Source organism: Thunnus thynnus, chromosome 14 (genome assembly GCF_963924715.1).
Source record: "Thunnus thynnus chromosome 14, fThuThy2.1, whole genome shotgun sequence".
NCBI lineage: Eukaryota > Metazoa > Chordata > Actinopteri > Scombriformes > Scombridae > Thunnus > Thunnus thynnus.
In genome coordinates, this window is record NC_089530.1 from 20645219 (window position 1) to 20663308 (window position 18090).

At 39.6% G+C, this 18090-nt stretch overlaps 2 protein-coding genes across 3 annotated transcripts in view; one reads left to right on the forward strand and one right to left on the reverse strand.

Annotated features, from left to right (window-relative positions):
• Nucleotides 1-8412, forward strand: part of map3k21 (mitogen-activated protein kinase kinase kinase 21) — a 28221-nt gene extending 19809 nt beyond the window's left edge. The window contains exons 6-11 of one of the 2 annotated variants that reach the window (XM_067610486.1): nt 858-980; nt 1901-1996; nt 2899-3049; nt 3409-3503; nt 3845-4669; nt 4764-8412. In XM_067610486.1, coding sequence (XP_067466587.1) covers nt 858-980; nt 1901-1996; nt 2899-3049; nt 3409-3503; nt 3845-4669; nt 4764-5134 — 1661 coding nt within the window. In that variant the 3' untranslated portion in view covers nt 5135-8412. The remainder of the gene's footprint in view (nt 1-857; nt 981-1900; nt 1997-2898; nt 3050-3408; nt 3504-3844; nt 4670-4763) is intronic. The other variant, XM_067610487.1, reaches the window with a different exon arrangement.
• Nucleotides 8413-9181: 769 nt separating this feature from the next.
• il22ra2 (interleukin 22 receptor, alpha 2) lies at nt 9182-18051 on the reverse strand. Its single transcript, XM_067610488.1, has 6 exons — nt 15768-18051; nt 13858-13978; nt 13177-13358; nt 12599-12741; nt 10730-10887; nt 9182-10220 (listed from the first exon to the last, which is right to left on the reverse strand). Exons 1-5 carry the CDS (start codon nt 16072-16074, stop codon nt 10738-10740), a joined length of 903 nt encoding a protein of 300 aa, XP_067466589.1. The 5' UTR covers nt 16075-18051; the 3' UTR covers nt 9182-10220; nt 10730-10737.
• Between the last annotated feature and the right edge of the window lie 39 nt (nt 18052-18090).

Genomic DNA, 18090 nt, shown 5'->3' on the forward strand with positions numbered 1-18090 from the left:
GAAACCTCACTCATCGACACCTTAAAAAACGGGCTGGTGACAGAAGTTAGCATCCATGGGTTTTAGCCTCCTGGCTAGTGCACCCGCCTCCCATGTCTGAGGTTGTGAGTTCAGTATCGGACTGTGCTTCTCTACACAGCGCAGGTTATACTCGTTTAGATGATTCTGTTAACTTTGATTAATAAATAATGAAACTGTGAATAGAACTAGCAGTTTCTTATTAGAACTAGCTCTTCTGTAACATCTCTTAGAGCAAAATCAACCCTAAAACTGGACAAATTATGTTTTCCACAATATCAAGTGACTAATAGAGTATTTTGTCATGCACACAATTATAACCAGCCCAGATGGGCTCACAAGACACCACAAATTCCTATAAACCAGATTCAGAGTGCTGTGTATACATTTTTTTAAACAATATTGCCAAAGTCAAAAAGACAACCAATTGTATAAGTTTTAATCAGGTGTTCAGATCTTCACTTACATCAGTGACAAAATAGTTGATTTCTCCATTATTAAACAGTAGTATTTAATCCCTAATTAAATAATCCATCTAGGTTTCTTTTCAGGCTTTTGAAACAAAGTTTGCAATCTAAAACACATGAAAAATGAACAGCCATTCTAATTTATTATTATTATAATTATCTGTACACCAGAATATGTCAGGGTTGAAAATGTACTCTTAAATCATCATAGTATGTACAATTAAGTGTATAATGCTTCTGTCCCCTTGCCTGCTGTCTGCCAATCATACATTTGCATTGTGTTGAACATTTTACTAAGGACGCATGTTGATCTGTTAATAGTAACTGAGATTGTAATAACTGTATTGCATCTGTCCATGTTGCGTTTCGCAGACTTTCAGCATAAGATCACCGTGCAGGCGTCGCCCTCCATGGACAAGAGGCGGAGCCTTCATAGCACCAGCTCCTCTCCCCCCAGCAGTCCCACACTCATCCCCCGGCTACGAGCCATTCAGCGTAAGACTTTTAGTTTTTCTTATTCAAGTTTCCATTTGTGTGAGGTCTGACTGTCTCCTCCACCTCTGCATTACAGTTATTGTGGCTCTGCCATGGGTCAGGTGTATTTCCTGGCCTTGATTGAGTCAAATCTACAAATATAAGGATTCTGAAAAAAATCATAATACACATAAACTCACTGGGAATTTGGGAAAACAGGATCAGTGTCATTCACAACGACAAAGGCCATGTGGAGAAAAGCTGCAGAGCCACAAGCCACAATCTAGTTGTTTGAACAGTTTGACTTCGTCACGCACCAACGCCCCTGCAATAACTGGAACAAATTCCTCTGGAGCATTTATGATAGAGTCTGACATTCAGACAGAGGACACAGCTGTTTGCTCACATTAAGTGTATAATGATTAGCCTGCAGGGAGATCATTGATATGGATCACAGTTATGCAAATAGCCCAAGAAAAATCAGAGTGGCCTCAAAATCAGAAGGAGAGGTGCAAAGATGTAATCAGCAGGAGCCAGATTAAAGAACTGTTTTAGGCGAGTGTTATCCTTCTTAATGTCATTGGATTTGCTGGTGAACAGTTGAGCTCCTGTGTCATAAGAGTACTTCAATAAACAAATGCATTTTTCAATGATGTTTTATGAACTTGGGCTCAATGTTTTGTTACAGATACTTAGTTGCAAAATGAGGGATTATGCATTTCAATATAGATTAATAAAATCCTGAATAAAAGTAATAAACACATAATTAGTATTTCAGAAATATTGTAATTGCCCCCAGATTTTAAACAGCCAAAAAAAATTTTAATTTGAAACTTGAAATGATTTTCTTAAATGTTCACAAACTAGGAGCCTGTAAACTACACTACTTGTTACATATTAATGATATTTGGTAGAGGTAACGTGTATGTTTCCCTCCTCAGTGACGTCCCATATGCAGAGGGACAGTTTGTATATTTACCAACAGGACGTTGATCTGACCAGCGAGCTCACAGCCTACTCTGGGCTCAGGAGGAAAGGCAAGCTATTGGCTACTCACACGCAGCGCCGGTGTGGACTAACAGCACCGAGCGCCGCACGTGATGTTTGGATAACTTTGACGATTAAAAGGGTTTGTTGCCTAACAGCTTCCCGTCAGCGGGGATTGTGTGTGCAGATTGGCAATGTTTTCCTGATGTGTGGATTAAAACAAGACTGCGGTGTTTGCTGCTGGTTTCAGTTGTCTCACATTGTTTCCACTTAACCTGAAAATCTAACAAGCGAGGGACGATGATAAGGTTTGTGCTACAGGCTCGGGCCAGTTTGCTATTTAAATTCAAACATGACTTTGTTTTTCATATTCGTTAATGACCTTGTGGCAAGTGGCCCTAGTCTGTTGCTTTGATGTATTTGGTGGATCGTGGCCTCTTTCTCACACTTCATAACAATTTCACAGAGGCTAACTTACACATATAAGAAGCTTTTATAACAACAGCTTTTTGGGTTTTTGGTTTCTGCTTTTTGGCTTTTTGAGTTTACATTTGCAGGAATTTGTAGAAATATTTTCTAGTATGAAAAGGTAACATTTTTACTCCGAACAGTCTGGAATCTAAACTCAATGATTGAAGTATTTTAAATGATTTAAAGTATAGAAAGCCTTAAAATTCCTCAACTTTTAGGAGAGAACACTCAAGTTATTTGACTATTGGGACTTTTTTTTAACTGCTCTTTAACTACGTAGTTGGAGATAGACAACATAAAAAATAGTAGTCTACCACACTTGAGTAAGATTTCTACTGGGATTTTATGGTGATGATACCTTTTAATAATCCCACTAATACGCCTACACCAGACTCCCCGTCAGGACATGTTTTCACCTACGACAGCAGCTTGCTGTAGTTGTTTGAGTCTGTGGTAACTGTTGTGGTCAATGTGTTTACAGTTACTCAAGATGAGAGCAACCGTACATGGGGCCGCAGCACCCTCTTCAGGCCAGAGGAGTTCGATGATGTGAAAAAGGGAATCAAGAAGAAAGGAAGAACCTGGGGCCCCAGTTCAGTGCAGAGCAAAGAAAGGCCCACCGCTGCTGAGAGGTAGAGAACACACACACACACACACACACACACACACACACACACACACACACTACACACTTTCTACTACAAATGAAAATATTTTCAATTATTATTTACTGCATTTAGTTATTTTCTATCACATTTGGCATGATGTATATTATATACTATATTCCTCCTACTTTAACATTCTAGATACAGTACCGGTCAATATGGACACACTTTCTGTTTCCCTTGAATTAGAAAGTGTGTCCAAACTTTTCAGCCCATTCAGATTGATGCCTGGTTAAACAGAGAATCCCTGACACACATTCACATAGACAGTGTATTTTTTTACATTTTCTGGTCTTGTTTCATTTGTACATGTGCATCGTTTTCAGAGTGCGTCCTCTCTCGGACGGCAGTAACCCCTGGTCCACCAGTCTGGTGAAGTCCCAGAAGTCAGTCCCCCTCGCTGCCCTGTTTGCTGAACAAGGTGAGCAGAGAATCCAATATAATTCTGTGCTTTTTAATTTAAATTTACTTATTTGTATGATATTCAAGTAATTATTGTAAACTGGAATTTTGCTCATCACTTTATGTAGACATAAAGTAAGTGACGAAAGTAAAAGTAAAAGTTTTAGTAACTATTGTCTTGCTGAACAGGTTTTTAAAGAGTTCAGTTTCGTTAAACAAACACAATGACACGTTGTTGTCGAATGGCAGGTACTCTTATTCCATAATCAGTGATGCTTGCATTGCGCAAAGGAAAGGTTGATTGTGTGGTTAATGGTCAGTTATTTGTTGATATAATCATTTCTGGCTCTGCGTTTCCAGCGGGGGCCGGTAAAGACGAGGCATTCTCCCAGGAATGCCCGGACAGCAGCTCCAAACCAAAGCAGCTCAAGTTCCCCAACCAGGTGTACATCGATCTACCTCTGTGGAGGGACGAGCAGCAGCCTCAGAGCCCTGGTGGGCATTGCGGGCCGGGAGACGCTGGGGTCGGAGCAGCAGGTCAGGGTGGCCCAGCAGAGAGCCTCGAGGACCCCTACACCACCACATCCACCTCCTCCACCTCCACCACCCCACAGCTCACCCCCACCAACAGCCTGAAGCGGACGGCCGCTCGCCGCAAGACCGACTCCGTGCTGTACGGCTGCGGCTCGTTGCTGGCTTCGGTCGTGCTCGGCTATGACATCAGGGAGGCGCTCAAAATCTCAGCCCCCGCTGAAGACGGCGAGCCCCAGCGAGAGGAGAAGAAGAAGAAGGAGGGCCTGTTTCAGCGTGCAACCAGATTCCGCCGCAGCACCTCACCCCCGAGCGGTCGCTCACGCAAAGACGAGGCATCGACAAACGTCACCTCCACCCAGCCCGTCAATCTCATCTCCATGTCAGCCATTATGGAATGTAACTCCACCAAGTGTCTCTTACAGTCTGAGGCCGAGGTGTCGCAGTCCAGCCCCGGGAAAGTTGAGCTTGTGGTTGTCAATCATCACACAGAGCCATCGAGGCCCGGCCCAGCAGCCTCCACAGAAGGCCAGAGTAGCAGGACTGCAGCTAAAACACAGACCCCAGTACAAACCCAAAGCCAGGCGCCAGAGCAGAGCAACCATAATACAGGGACACGTCTACGCAGAAAGAAATACACCACCAACCACAATAGTGAGTAACACAAAAGTGGGGGACAGGAAGCAGCACATATATATACGGTTTAGAATATATTAACACTCTAAAAACTCATCTCCTCTGTTTCTAGCCAATGGCCCACCCGCTCTGCCTCCTCCGATCACACAGAAGAAGCAGGAGAAAGAGAAGGACGGAGCGTCAGAGAAGCCCTCCGGCGGGGACGCCTTCTCCAGACCACGGCCGGTGTCGTTCCGGGCGAAACCCCACGCCTGGGCACTGCTGCGAGGACGCAACAAGAGCTACTCCCTGGGCCACTACTCCGGAGAGAAGACGGCACAGAACCTCAACATGGTGCTGTCCTCAGAGGTGGGGGTGGGCTGCTCCCTGCTGGACATGGACACAGAGGGCCAGAAACGAGACTGCACCGTGCCGCTCTGCCGCATTCAGAGTTCCCCGGCACGGGCCTCCGTCTTCGAGCTGGAGAAAGAGTTCCTCTCTTAGGAGCGTTGAGAAGTGATCCTGCTGTGGTCATATAGCTCATCCCATCATACAATCTAGAGTATTCCAGAACATACAGACAGAATTTTTTGGCCTAGAACTCCTGGAGGGTTTAGAACCAGGCTGCCTTTTTTTCCATTTTTTAAAAGGTTCTATAACACACAACACCGCTTTGTCTTAGTTCTAGAACATAGTGATGTCAGTGTTCTAGAACGTAACCCGAGAGTCTGAGACTTCTAGACGGCGTCTGTGTCAGAGGGGTTCTAGAATGCGCACCCTCATCTCAGTTTTGAGAGGCGCCCCACACTGCCTTGTCTCATTCTAGAACGAGAGGTCGTCTCCCCGCGGTTCAGAGACCTGAGCAGAACATTCCACTGATCCTTCGGTGCTCCGCTGCCACCTTCGATCGCTCATCTCTCCCCCCTCTGTCACCCTCTTCCTCTCTCATTCTGTCGGTGCAGCTAAACGTTGACCGCTGCTGCAGCTTTCGCAACACAATACCCTCACCTTTTTATTTATATATATATTTTTATAGGTAATTTAATATGAAGAGACTTGACCTTACCTTAGCAACCAGCAGGACATACATTCCATGTCAGTTTCAAAGTCGTGCGATCACGCTTTTAGATTTTTTGACTTGAGAATCATGCATGCATGTACCCTTAAAATGTTGAACAAAAAAAAAATCATTACGCCTTGTTTGTAAATATTTCTTTTTATCAATTTTCAGCCTAATGCTGGCAGTTGTTTTGTATTGCATATATGCTGTTTTATGACTGTTTTAAAAGTCAGCGATGCTGCAGTACACTTTGTATTCTAGGGACAGGTTACATACTGAATCGTAACAGGGATGCAAACATGTTTCCTCCCAGAATGCCCTGAAGATTTTTAGAGCCGCAGGTAGAAAAAACACTGGAAGTCCTACAAAGCAGACGTGGAATCTTTTCACTTCACTTCTTTTCAAATTTTTAATGACTGTTGCTAATGTTGATTTTTCTAAGAGTATTTATAGAAAAGTTTTCAGTTAATATTTTCTATACTCCGCACACTACAGCAGGGTGGGAGAACACGTTCAGCCATGAATGTTCATGTCAGGAAAACCTGCCTCAAGTTAATGAATTTATAATCTAATCCCCTTGATGACCGGCCGGAATTGTAATGACACAGCAGAATTGTAAATGTTAGTCATGAAGGATTACTACACAGCCCGGGAGTGGCCACAAAGGAGAATTTATCTTTTAAGACACCATTTGAGTGCACTAATGACAGTATATCCAGAACGTTCTTGTGCTTTCAGGTACTAAAAGCAGGTGTCATTTGTTTCATTCATGTCCTTTTTTGGTATTATCTTGTGCACACAGTTTAATAATTTATGGAGACACTATTTTAACGCTCAAGTTAACCCTCTTGCATCTTTTGTATTTTATTTTTATTTGTACACTTTTCAGTGTAACATTAAACCTGCAGTGCAGAACTTTGACATATAGATGAACATCCGTTATATTCAAGCCTTTACCAAACGAGTTCAAACAATGCTGATTAAGCCGATCACTGCCAGATAAATATCTCTGTATTTCACAGTGTACAGAGTTTTTAAATCTCTTATCGGGGGGCGACATTCCCGCGCTACTTGTTTGGCCGTTAATTGTGTGGCTCTTCTAGACTTTCCAAATGTTATAAGACCAAATGGATCAAATTCTGAAACATGTAATTTTGCGGGGGGTTGTGTGACGCTCAAAACAATTTATCCACAGTTTTACAGCCTCAACAGTAGGTTATGGCCAGTGCTGTATCCTGATGGGCCGGTAGATTGTCAAAACATATCCGTTTTTACTGGCCCTCTCTGTGTGTCTGTCACACATTGCCTGTGTCAGGCAATCTCTGCTGACCTCCCCCTTTACTCTCACTGCCAGAAGGGGGAGACAAAAGTCCTGCATTCCAGCTTTAAGTAAATGTTTTCCCCATATAGTCAAATTTCCATCACATCAAGCTCTGGAAGGTCTGGAGACATTTGTAGACAGAATTTGGCTTCAGACAACAGAAACAAAACCTGACACACTAGATGGTTCGTTACATAAAACCATCTGAGAAGTCGTCCTCGGAAACGGCAGACACTTTCAAAAAATACTTGGCAGGTGATTGGATGAACCATCCATCTATCAAGCCTACTCCACGCTTGTATCTGCCAGTAGTTCCTCGTAGGACACCGATTGGTCCAAACCATTGTTGGTTCGACCACAAGCACATAACTCGAAGCCTGACAATATGGATTCTTGTATGATCTCGTGAATCCGGCTACTTCGCAAGATAAGCAGAGACAACCCTTAATTAACGTTTAGACTCACATCCAGCTGAACAGCTTCCTCAGGATTAACAAAGGGCTCATTATTCAGATTTGTTGTACAGGTTTTTCCCAGACCTCTGTGAACTTGTCAGTATGGATGTCTGACTGTGCAGCATTAGGTGTGTACATGTGTTAACATGCTGCACGTTGCTCCCCGGTCACTCCTGGGCTCCTTCTCTAAAACCTGGAACTGAATAGTTTAACTCCAAAACGTTGACAGATGATTATAAGCAACCATCTTTTATCGCTGTCTCACTTCAGTCTGTTTTTAAGAAGTTCAGTTGAAAATGTGTCCTGCTTCTGAAGGACATAACAAGGGCACATTTAAGATATGAATTCCCAAATGGTGTAAATATAATTGTGATTCCTGATGTGTATATCACTGTGGCATCTTATGATGATTTAGAATGTGAAGTATCCCATGTTCTGTTTTTATTTTATCACTGACTACTTTCAAACCATTTCCAACACTGTAAAGGCCTCACTAATCATCCAGTTGTTAAAGGTGCAGTTTACAAGCCGAGATACCGCTGAATTTACCAATGTTTCATGAATTTAAGGGTATCTGTAAATATCATAATGTACTGGTGCTGTATATTCCCCTCAAAGTTTTGGATTTCAGTTGGAAGCTGAAGTCTGCAGTTTGTCCTCCAGAGGAATTTGGCCAGTTTGTTGACTAGTGGTTAACAAAAAGATACAATCTAACAAGGTTAAAACACCCAAATAAATATTCCGCTTCCTTTGACAAACTGCAGAACTAATATTTGTGCTACAAGTTACCGACATGGTGTATTCAGCTGTCTGGCTGCAGGACCAAATTCAACACAATCCAGCACCAAGGCCTCTCTGTCTTCAGGACCAAAACCACTAAAGTAAACATGACCAGCTGCTAGTGTGGAGTTTTGTTTTTTTTTTGTTTTTTTTTTACAAAGACAAAGTATGAAAACTTCAGAAACAACCTCAGACGTGCAGTTAGTGCAGCGCTTTTGCTGAAAAGACCCATCGCCTTCTGCTCAAAACGACGAGACTTCCTGTTAAATGCAACACTTCCTTAAAATCACTGAACACCTCTGCCACGCTGAATGTGACAGATATAACTTGGAGTACGATCAGTGTCAGTGAATGCTTTTTTGTTATCAGTACAGTATTGGTTATTTCACGCCTGATTGATCAAAAGTATCAAGTTTATCAACATTTTGAATAAAGTCTGAATCAAGACTAACGTTGCCTCCTCGTTTTTGTTTCCAGGTTTATTTTGAGTTGATCCCACTCACACTGTCCTGCTGCCGTACTCACAAACCAAGTGTGTATTACTCCGCAGCTGAAAATAGTCCCCAGCAAATACACTATTTACTCCTATTTGAGTAGTATTTTCTAAAAACTAGTGTCCAGCTGTTATAGGAAAGTCTTTTTTTTTTAAATTAAACTATATTTGTGGCTGGTTAAGGTTTCAGTAAAAAGTAATGAGTTTGGAAATAGAGAATTTGTCATTCTCATGTATTTCATCGTAATTTCCAGCAAATTATCACACTACCGGATTACAAACTGTAGCATCACTTTCATACACAGTTTCAAGTTTGCGACATCATCACATCCTTTCTCGAAGTGGGGGAAACTTCCAGAGAACAGAAATGTCATGTAACCACAACTTTACTGCAGCATAAGGAGGTTTGTTGATGGCAAGAAAAATATAGAACAACAAATTTACCTTTTTAAATTTCATGTTTTAACCAAACTGATAAAACAGAATTAACCAGTGTGGCTTTTATTTCTTATGTGACACATGGAACAAAAACATTTGGCACCATACTTTTATTTTTGCACATGAAATAGTGTCATTTCACAGCTGAGCACTGCTGCATGTGATAGTTTTTAAGAAAGCTCTCTCTCTCTCTCTGCTAAAATGACATTCATTGATCCTTACAGGTGGATTAGATACAGACAGTGTGTGTGTGTGGCTCTACTGCAGGGAAAAACAAATACGTATTGTGGTCACAGAGTGTTAACTTATGCAAACTACATTTGATCATATGAGTATGAGCTGTAACATACAAAACATCACTGGTCACATTTTTTTAGGATCTCTAAGACTGAATAATGAGCAGTAACTTAAAATAACATAAAAGGATTAGTTGTAACATCACTGTTTCAACTGTTACCTTGAACTTGATTAGTTAATTGCTAATTGATTAGTTAATCATCAAATTGGGCTGCACAGTGTGTCCCCATTATCTCTAAATTCATCTATTTCTGCACAAATTAGATTCTGTTGTTGCAAAAAATTTCTTTCCTTCACAAGAAACAAATTCAAATGTTAAGATAACAAAAAATAAATAGAATAACATAATTGGGAAAAAGCTAAGCTAGATATTGGTTATTAGTTGGATATTTTACTGTTTCAGTATGTGTTGTATGTATGAAAAATAACACGACTTCTTTAAACGTATGACCAGAAACACAGACTACATTCATATTAACAGCTCTACATCACTGTGCTTGTAGTGTGTCTAAATATTGCAGTTACGGACAGCATCCATGGAGGCTGGAGTCCAAATGTTTTTGTTTACCTACACAAATCAAACATGTCAGACCTTTTAATGCTCGTAATAAATAAGTGCATCACGTGTTGTTGGCACGGACGTTGGTGACTGCAGCTGTCGAGGTAGCGATGGATAATTAAAGCTGAACTGAAGGACGCAAATCTTCTCATCCAGTCATTCAGTGAATCATGTAGGTAGAGTTTGTCTAAAGAAAAGGAGAAGAGAAGGAACAGAGAAAATGAATGATCACCGTTCTACACATCCATCACGGATCTAAAAATAGTTAACAGGGTGGGGTGAGCCGAGATAATTATAGTCATTGTGGAGAAACTCTCCTGTTTAGATTTCTCCTCCAGGAGTTTCATTTTCCCTCCCTCTCTCTGTCTCGCTGCCTCGGGCGTTATTGTCATACGACAGCTGATACTTGACGCCTCATCTTGTAATCTTCTGTTACAGAGTTACAGAGAGGTTCGCTTTCACTCACTAACGACGCCATCCAGCACAGACACAATCACACAAAACAGACACTTGTTACACATGTTCTCAGGGTTTAAATACGCTTCACTTGTCCTCAACAAACTCTAAATAATTTATGGAAAGAGAGAGAAAGATGAGTTTCTGCGCAGATGTTTCATAGCTACAGAAAACATATTTCAGGCCCTTTAACGCTAGCAGGTGTAGAAATGATGTAGATTTGAGTGTGTGTATTCATACCTGTGTGATCAGAGTGTATTTACGCATTTCACAGAGTTGCGATCGCTGGTCTTGGCCTGGAGGGGGATCACGGTTTGGGCTTGGAGGCAGTACTTCGCCTTGTGCTTCAGTTTGTCCAGAATCAGCTTTTTGGAGCGGCAATCCATGTCAAACACCACCTGAAGGAGAGAGGCAGGATATTTAGAAATACTGAGATCATGAGTCCAAATCCTCCTGCACACTAAAAGGAAAGATTTTTTTTCTCATATTTCATTTACTCAACTGTTTATTATTTCCCAAAATGCAGGTCTCAAAGGTCTCAAATCCTTTTTTAGAAAGCCAGCAATAATGCCGGTGGCGGGAAACTCTGATGTATTTGTTTGTTGGTTTAAAAGGACTAACATTTAAATCTGTTGAACCTTCACTGGAATCCCATTGAGTGTAAATTCCCAGAAAAATAACGAGGACATGACCTCACCAGCAGCTATGACTCTGAGGAATCAACAGTGAGGCTGCACAGGAAATGTTTCGTGCAGCTGTACACGTTAAAGAACCCTTACGTAACATATTGTGCAATCTGATGGAAAATTGAGGAGACAAAAAAAGGATTATACATCAAAAAGTATTAGTTGTTATTCTGTCTTTACGTCGTCCTTGTTCTTCTTTTTTTTTGCTGTTCTTGTTTTTGTTTTTGTTGCTATTCTGGTTGTTCTTCTTCTTCTTGCTCTTCCTCTTCCGCCTCCTCTTCTTCTTCCTCTTCTGTTTCGTAACAGTAGTTGTGGTAGTTTAAAGGTGATTTCTCTCTGGTGCATACATCGATGTGATCACTTTGATGTGAACTCATGTTTCTCATGGGCCTCCAGGAAAAATCTGTTACTGTGATGGCAATTCTTAGTTGATGGCTGATCAACAGAAAATTAATCATTAACTGTTTTTATAATCGATTAATTGTTTAAATCTCTGATTCCAGCTTCTCCAATGTGATCATTTGCTGTTTTTTTTCTGTTTTAAATAATTATACTTCAACCTTCAACTAAATGTTTGTGTGTTGGACTGTTGATCAGACATAATGAGACATTTGAGGGCATCACTTTGGACTCTGGGAAATGTTTTTTCTGACATTTTATAGACTGAAGGTATAATCAATTCATCATAAAAACTATTGACAAATAAATCAACAATAAAAATAATCATTGGTGTCATTTACAGGTCCATCATTTCCTAGTAAAGTTTTCTGGAGAGAACGATGTAACTGCAGGGGAAGCAGGGATGTTGTTGATAGAAAAGCTCAACTGAAACTCAAATAAATATGAATTCATTTATTATCAGAAACTTAATTCTTTATATATGTTGAACTGAATGCTCCCCTGTGGACAAATATTACATTTTTGCATGTTCAGCTGACCTGCTGTGCACTGACTAAAGGTCTCTCCGTGTTGCACCAGCAATTATTGGGAATGAATTAACTGTAAGTGCACCAATTGAACCACTGATTGAATCTCTACTATATTCATAATTTCAAAGATTATTGCAGCTTTTATCTGTCGCATGTTCACACAATATGTGCATGAACATGCAGTGAAATGTAGGATGGCGTAATCTTGAGGCTCAGGTGCAATAAAGAATGATAACTAGAATTAGAGAATGTGAATGAAAGTATTAAAAAGTGTAAATTGGCCTGCTCTGTGCAAATTTTCAGTATATAAAAATGCAAAATGCGCATGTTACATCTGAAATTGCAAGCTAATTAAATAAAACACACTCGAGTGCAGATTATATTACCAAACAGTATTACATACTGTAGATCTTTAGGAAATTATGAGCTCGTTAAATAGTCGTTAACCAAACAGAACAGTAAGCAGATCAGCAGGTCAGGAGTGATTCTTGTACCTCTTCTCCTCTGGTATCTATGAGGTAGATTTTGTAGTGCAGACAGCTGTGTATCTTCCGGACGAGCAGCCGTTGGGGCTTCGCGCGGACCACAATGCCTAGCTCTGTGACGTTCAGCTTCAGCACAGGTGGACTGATTTTGGCTGCAAAGATAATCGATGAGTTTAGTATATTTTCAAAATAATGGAGCGTAAAATGAAAGTCGTGACAGAGAGATAAAATATAAAGGCAAAGATTGGAAGCAGAGGTGTTTTTTCTTGTTATGGTCTTGAAAAAGGAAGTTGAACTTTATAGTTTTTATCGCAGAAGAAGAGAAAACAGTGTTGTGTTGTGTAAGTGCACAACCTGCACTTCAGTTACAGTTTTAACAAGCTACTGTTTCAGTCGATTCTTAAACCAGAAATCTTGTCTTTGTTTTTACTGTTACTTTTCCTAAAGTCAAATATTTTAGTGCTTTTCTATTACTGGTCCTTCTCAATAAAGAACTGGTTTTAACAGTGTGCATTTCAGGTTGTGCAGTCTGCATCGTAGACAAAGAGAAGAGGATGCAGACGAGGAGGAAGTGTGGAAATACTCACTGGCCCAGCGGGGGCTGAATCTGGGCGAGAGGGCCCAGGCTGATTTGCTGGAGGGCAGGGAGGAGGCGTGCACTCTGGCGTAGTACCACTCTCTCGGGTCAGAGGTCACGCTGCTGAGGTCACACTGGTGCTTCTGGATCCCCTGACAGCCGTCTACATCCAGCCACTGAGGCTCGCCGTAACTGAGGAGGAGACACAGTGTAGTTTTATCTTAAATCAAGTCAAGTCGATTTTATTTGTACAGCCCAATATCACAAATCACAAATTTGCCTCAGGGGGCTTTACAGTCTATACAGCAACACAACATCCTCTATCTTTCACAGGAACCAAGGAGTATGTATATGAAACCTCTGCCAGGTTTAACCTTCTCTTTAAACAAGATATGATTTACTGCAGGAGAGAAATTATTCCTTTGAAGAAAGAATTGCCAAAAGCAAAAAGAAAATATCACTTTACTGGCAAATTAGCTTTTAGATTTAGATTTTAGGACTCAATAATATCCTTAATGACTGGTTAAGGTAAATATTTTTTCAGCAATAACACAGCGTGAAGCAAGATAACCTTTTATAATCAAAAGCTTTCATCTTTTGTTTTATTATCGTTCATGTTCGGGTGAGAAAAAGTGTCTCTGGCTGCTGTTAAATGCAGATCTATGTGTGTGTGTGTGTGTTCATGCCTCACATCTTCCACTGGACGTAGTACTGCAGTGAGGTGGTGTTAGCAGGCGGAGTCCAGTGCAGAACGTTTTTATAGTCCACAGAGTCAAATCTCACCTGGGCAGGAGGAGTGAGCATCTCTGGAACTGAAGAGGTTATTGATTACTTATCGATTTATGACTAGAACTTATATGTATAAAATATAGCTCCTTTGGTTGATTAGTAGCATTGTAATGTTGTTTATATCGCAGCCCAAAGTGCTTTGCAATCAGGACAGTACAAATAAACAGCAGAATGACATTTAAAACACATTTAACCATTTAAAAATAATTTTAAACCTGCTTAAAGGACAAGTTCGCAATTTTTCAACTGTCTTAAAACAATAGTCTGGTGCCAAAATGGAAACTGTATCATGTTTTTCTTGCCGTAATCATTCCTCCTGTTCATACTGACCATTAGAAGATCCCTTCATAATGCACTTACAATGTCATTAAAGTGAGGAAAACCTCTTTGAGTGTTCATTTGGGCACCTGACTGTTGTTTTAAGACTTGAAAAACTGTGAACTTATCCTTTAACAGTAATGTATATGCCACCCAATCAACAGCACCATCACAATACAACAGCACCATCTATGTGTAATAAGGATAAATCCCAGCTAATGTGGATTCTGTTGCACTGGTCCATGTACTGGAACTATGAAACCCTCTGCGTTCATATTGAGAAGAAAACAGAAAACATGTCCTCAGTCTTTGAGTGAGTCTGGAAGAATCTGTTGAAACGATCTATAGGAAGATGCGTGAGCTTGTCTTTAAAGGCTATAAAGGCTGTTTTATTTTGCTTCTGTGATTTCAGCACAGTGAGTGTTGATATACTAAAACAAAAAAGAGAAGAGAAATGACTTTCCTCACAATTGTTTTTCAGAAATTAAACAATCGGTTTAGTCAGAACCTTTTCCTTTCTTAGGAAGACTCGTCTGCAGCCTCGTCAGTGTGTATCACTGTTTCTGGAACATACGCCAGAGCACGTTACTCACTCACATTACTGTAATGTTGTTTCTTGAACACACGCGTCACTCTGTCCTCGACTGTGCCTGAAGTGACCACAAGTTCTACTTTTTTTCTCTTTTCTATTAGAGACTGATAATTAATGATATATGGCACATTTTTAATAATGTCTTAGAATAATTGGTAACACTTTACTTTAAGTCCCCCTATTTATCATTTATAAGCAGTAAATAAACAGTTAATAGTTTATAACACACTATAATGTAGTTGTAAGCAGATAAAAGTGTTTATTAATGTGGAGGCTAGTGAATAAACAGATAATGAATGATAATAAAAACACAACAGTTATAATAATATAAAATATGTCCTCATAGTAGAAGTTATAAACAAAAAGTTATAAACACTCAAAAATGTCCTATAAGCTTATAACTACATTATAGTGTGATATAAACCATTTATTTATGTTTCTATACTCCTTATAAATACTAAATAGAGGGGCTTAATGTTACTGAATCATTTAGAGACAAAGAATTTACTGTTTGTTGCACAAAACGCTTAGAAAATCTAACACCGTCTGTGATTTACTGAAACTTAATTTACTGTTTAATAGTCGTATTCTGTTGCTTTTCATGTTTGCTTTTTATTAATGTCTATCTTAAATGTAACACATCATGACATAATGCCTCAGTAAATAATGCAAGATATTTAATTAAGGTGGGTGATCACAAGTGAGAAGAATTTATTATTTATAAGAGCCAATAAATTTAAAGTCTGTTAAATGTCAGAATTTCCTTTCAGCTCAGTTTCATTGTCATAAAATAAACATTAAAACATAAACAGTGGACTGATGTGTGAAGATCAAATCAGTCAGTCAATAACAAAACTAATCTACACGTGATGAAACACAAATAGAAACAGATCAAAGATTACCTTGCGCTGTGACACAGACACGCAGGTTTCCCAGCAGCACAGCTCCGAGCAGCAGACGGGTCATTGCGATGATGCTGTTGGTAGACGACGGGCAGGCGAACACACGCACACAACGAGCAGCACAGGACTGATGCATGCTGGCAGCAGCAATGCCGCCTTTAAAATGCAAAACTTCCTCTTTTAAACTACGATGCATGGATGCTTTTATGGTATTTCTGACACACCATGACATTGCAGTCTTACATGACTTTGACATATTATATTTTTCCTTCGTTCCTTCCTTTACAGAAGTACATCTATGTGCCATTTACACGTGACACGTTTCATTACATCCACTGACCAATGTTCCAACCCTATCTGTAGCAGGACGTGCATAATCATCACTCATCATTTGATAGTATGTTGTTACATGCACTCTAAGCCTGGTACACCTGACGATACGTTCACTGACTAAACAGTGAGTCTCTGAACGAGTGTTTGTTTCTGTTCTGTTTTTATGGTATAAATATGCCATAGGTATGCCACATAATGACACAAATTCACTCACAAGTTAGAAAAATGTGAATGTTTTGTGTTTTTCAAACGTATTCTCTCATAAACCGACTTAATATAAACAACATTATCTAGAACATGATCTGCATTTTCTTTTTTCATGCATATTTCTCAGGAGTTTGTGTTGTGCAAATTAAAATTTCCTCAGTAAACCTGAGACTGTTGACTGTTTGCTTGATAAACATCAGTTTTTGTGTGTTCTGTGATGATTTATGTCAGTCAACAGAACCATTTTTGAGTTTCGGAGAATTTATTACACCTGTTTTCTTGGCAGTTTCCTGCTTCAGGTGGACACACTGTTACACGTGTTTCTTACTGGAATGAGTGATAACTATCTGCTGTCCAAACATTTTTCCTGTAAACACTACTGTGTTGCATAATGAACGCTCCTTCTCAGCAGCGTAACATTGTTAATGTGTACGTGAGAGAGAGAGCAGGAGCGATATCTTATCTGCAAGCACTTCATGTTTCCATGTGTTAATTATTAATTATATTGTTAAAACTTAGTGGGTTTATTAATATTTACAGTACTGATATTACATTGTCATTGTTATATATGTCCTTTTTCAACAACACGGATACATTTGGTTCTATTCTTGTCCATCACATTAATGCAGTGCCAGTAAAACTTTTACATCCTTGTCCTACAGACTTGTGTGACTTTTGGCCACCCAGAGGACTGTACCACTCTATAATGTCAGTGTGTGTGTGTTTACATTCACACTAGTATCCCCGTCTTTAAACCTTAACCTGGTTTTGATCAAAATCAGGAAAAGGTGTTTACATGGAACATGAGAAACCTGTTTATTCATTTTCCTGTTCACATGATTCTGACAGTATCCAGATTTCTAATCAACTGTTTGCAGATGTGTCTTGATTTCTCACCATATCAGCCATTTTGTTCTGTACCAAGAACGTTCAGAAACCTCAATCAGATGTTTACGTACAACAGTATCCGGGTTTCTATTGGAGTAATCCAGGTTTTTCAAAACCAGGATAATGTCTTATTCAGGTTTCTGAAACCCAGAGACTGTGTTTACATGTGCAAAACATAACCAGAGTACTCTAAAAACCCGATTATAACCAGAATACTAGTGTGCATGTAAACACGCTCATTGATTCCCAACCAGAGGTATTTGTACCCCAGCAGGTACTTATGCAGTTACCAGGAGGTACATGAAAAGACTGAGGAGTAGTCTCAACTAATTTGCAAAGTCAGATATTACAGTTTTATTAAAAACTATATGTTGTTCAACTTTAACACCTGAACACTAGGTGCTGAGATTGGGAGTGTGTTAAAACTCATGCAAGCAGAAGTCTGTAGAGTTAGCTAAAAGTAATGGATAAAGACTTGATATATATACCTACCTAAACTGCATAAATGGTTAAAATAGCAAAAAGTAATGGATAAATGGTTGAAATAGTTGTCTAAAAGTAATAGATAAATGGTGAAAAAGCTAGTGGTGGAGAAGTGGTTAGTCACTGACGTTAATCAAATGGTTAGCTAAAAGTAATGGATAAATGTTAAGCTAAAATTAGTTAAAAACAACAGTGGAAACAAGTTAAACAGTTGAAATAGACAGCAAAGAAGTAGCAAATAAATGGTAAGCTCAAAGTAGAGATAACTTATTGAAATAGTTGGCTAAAAGTAATAAGTAAATGGTGAAAAAGCTAGTGGTGGAGAAGTGGTTAGTCACTGACGTTAATTAAATGGTTAGCTAAAAGTAATGGATAAATGTTAAGCTAAAAAAATAGTTAAAAACAACAGTGG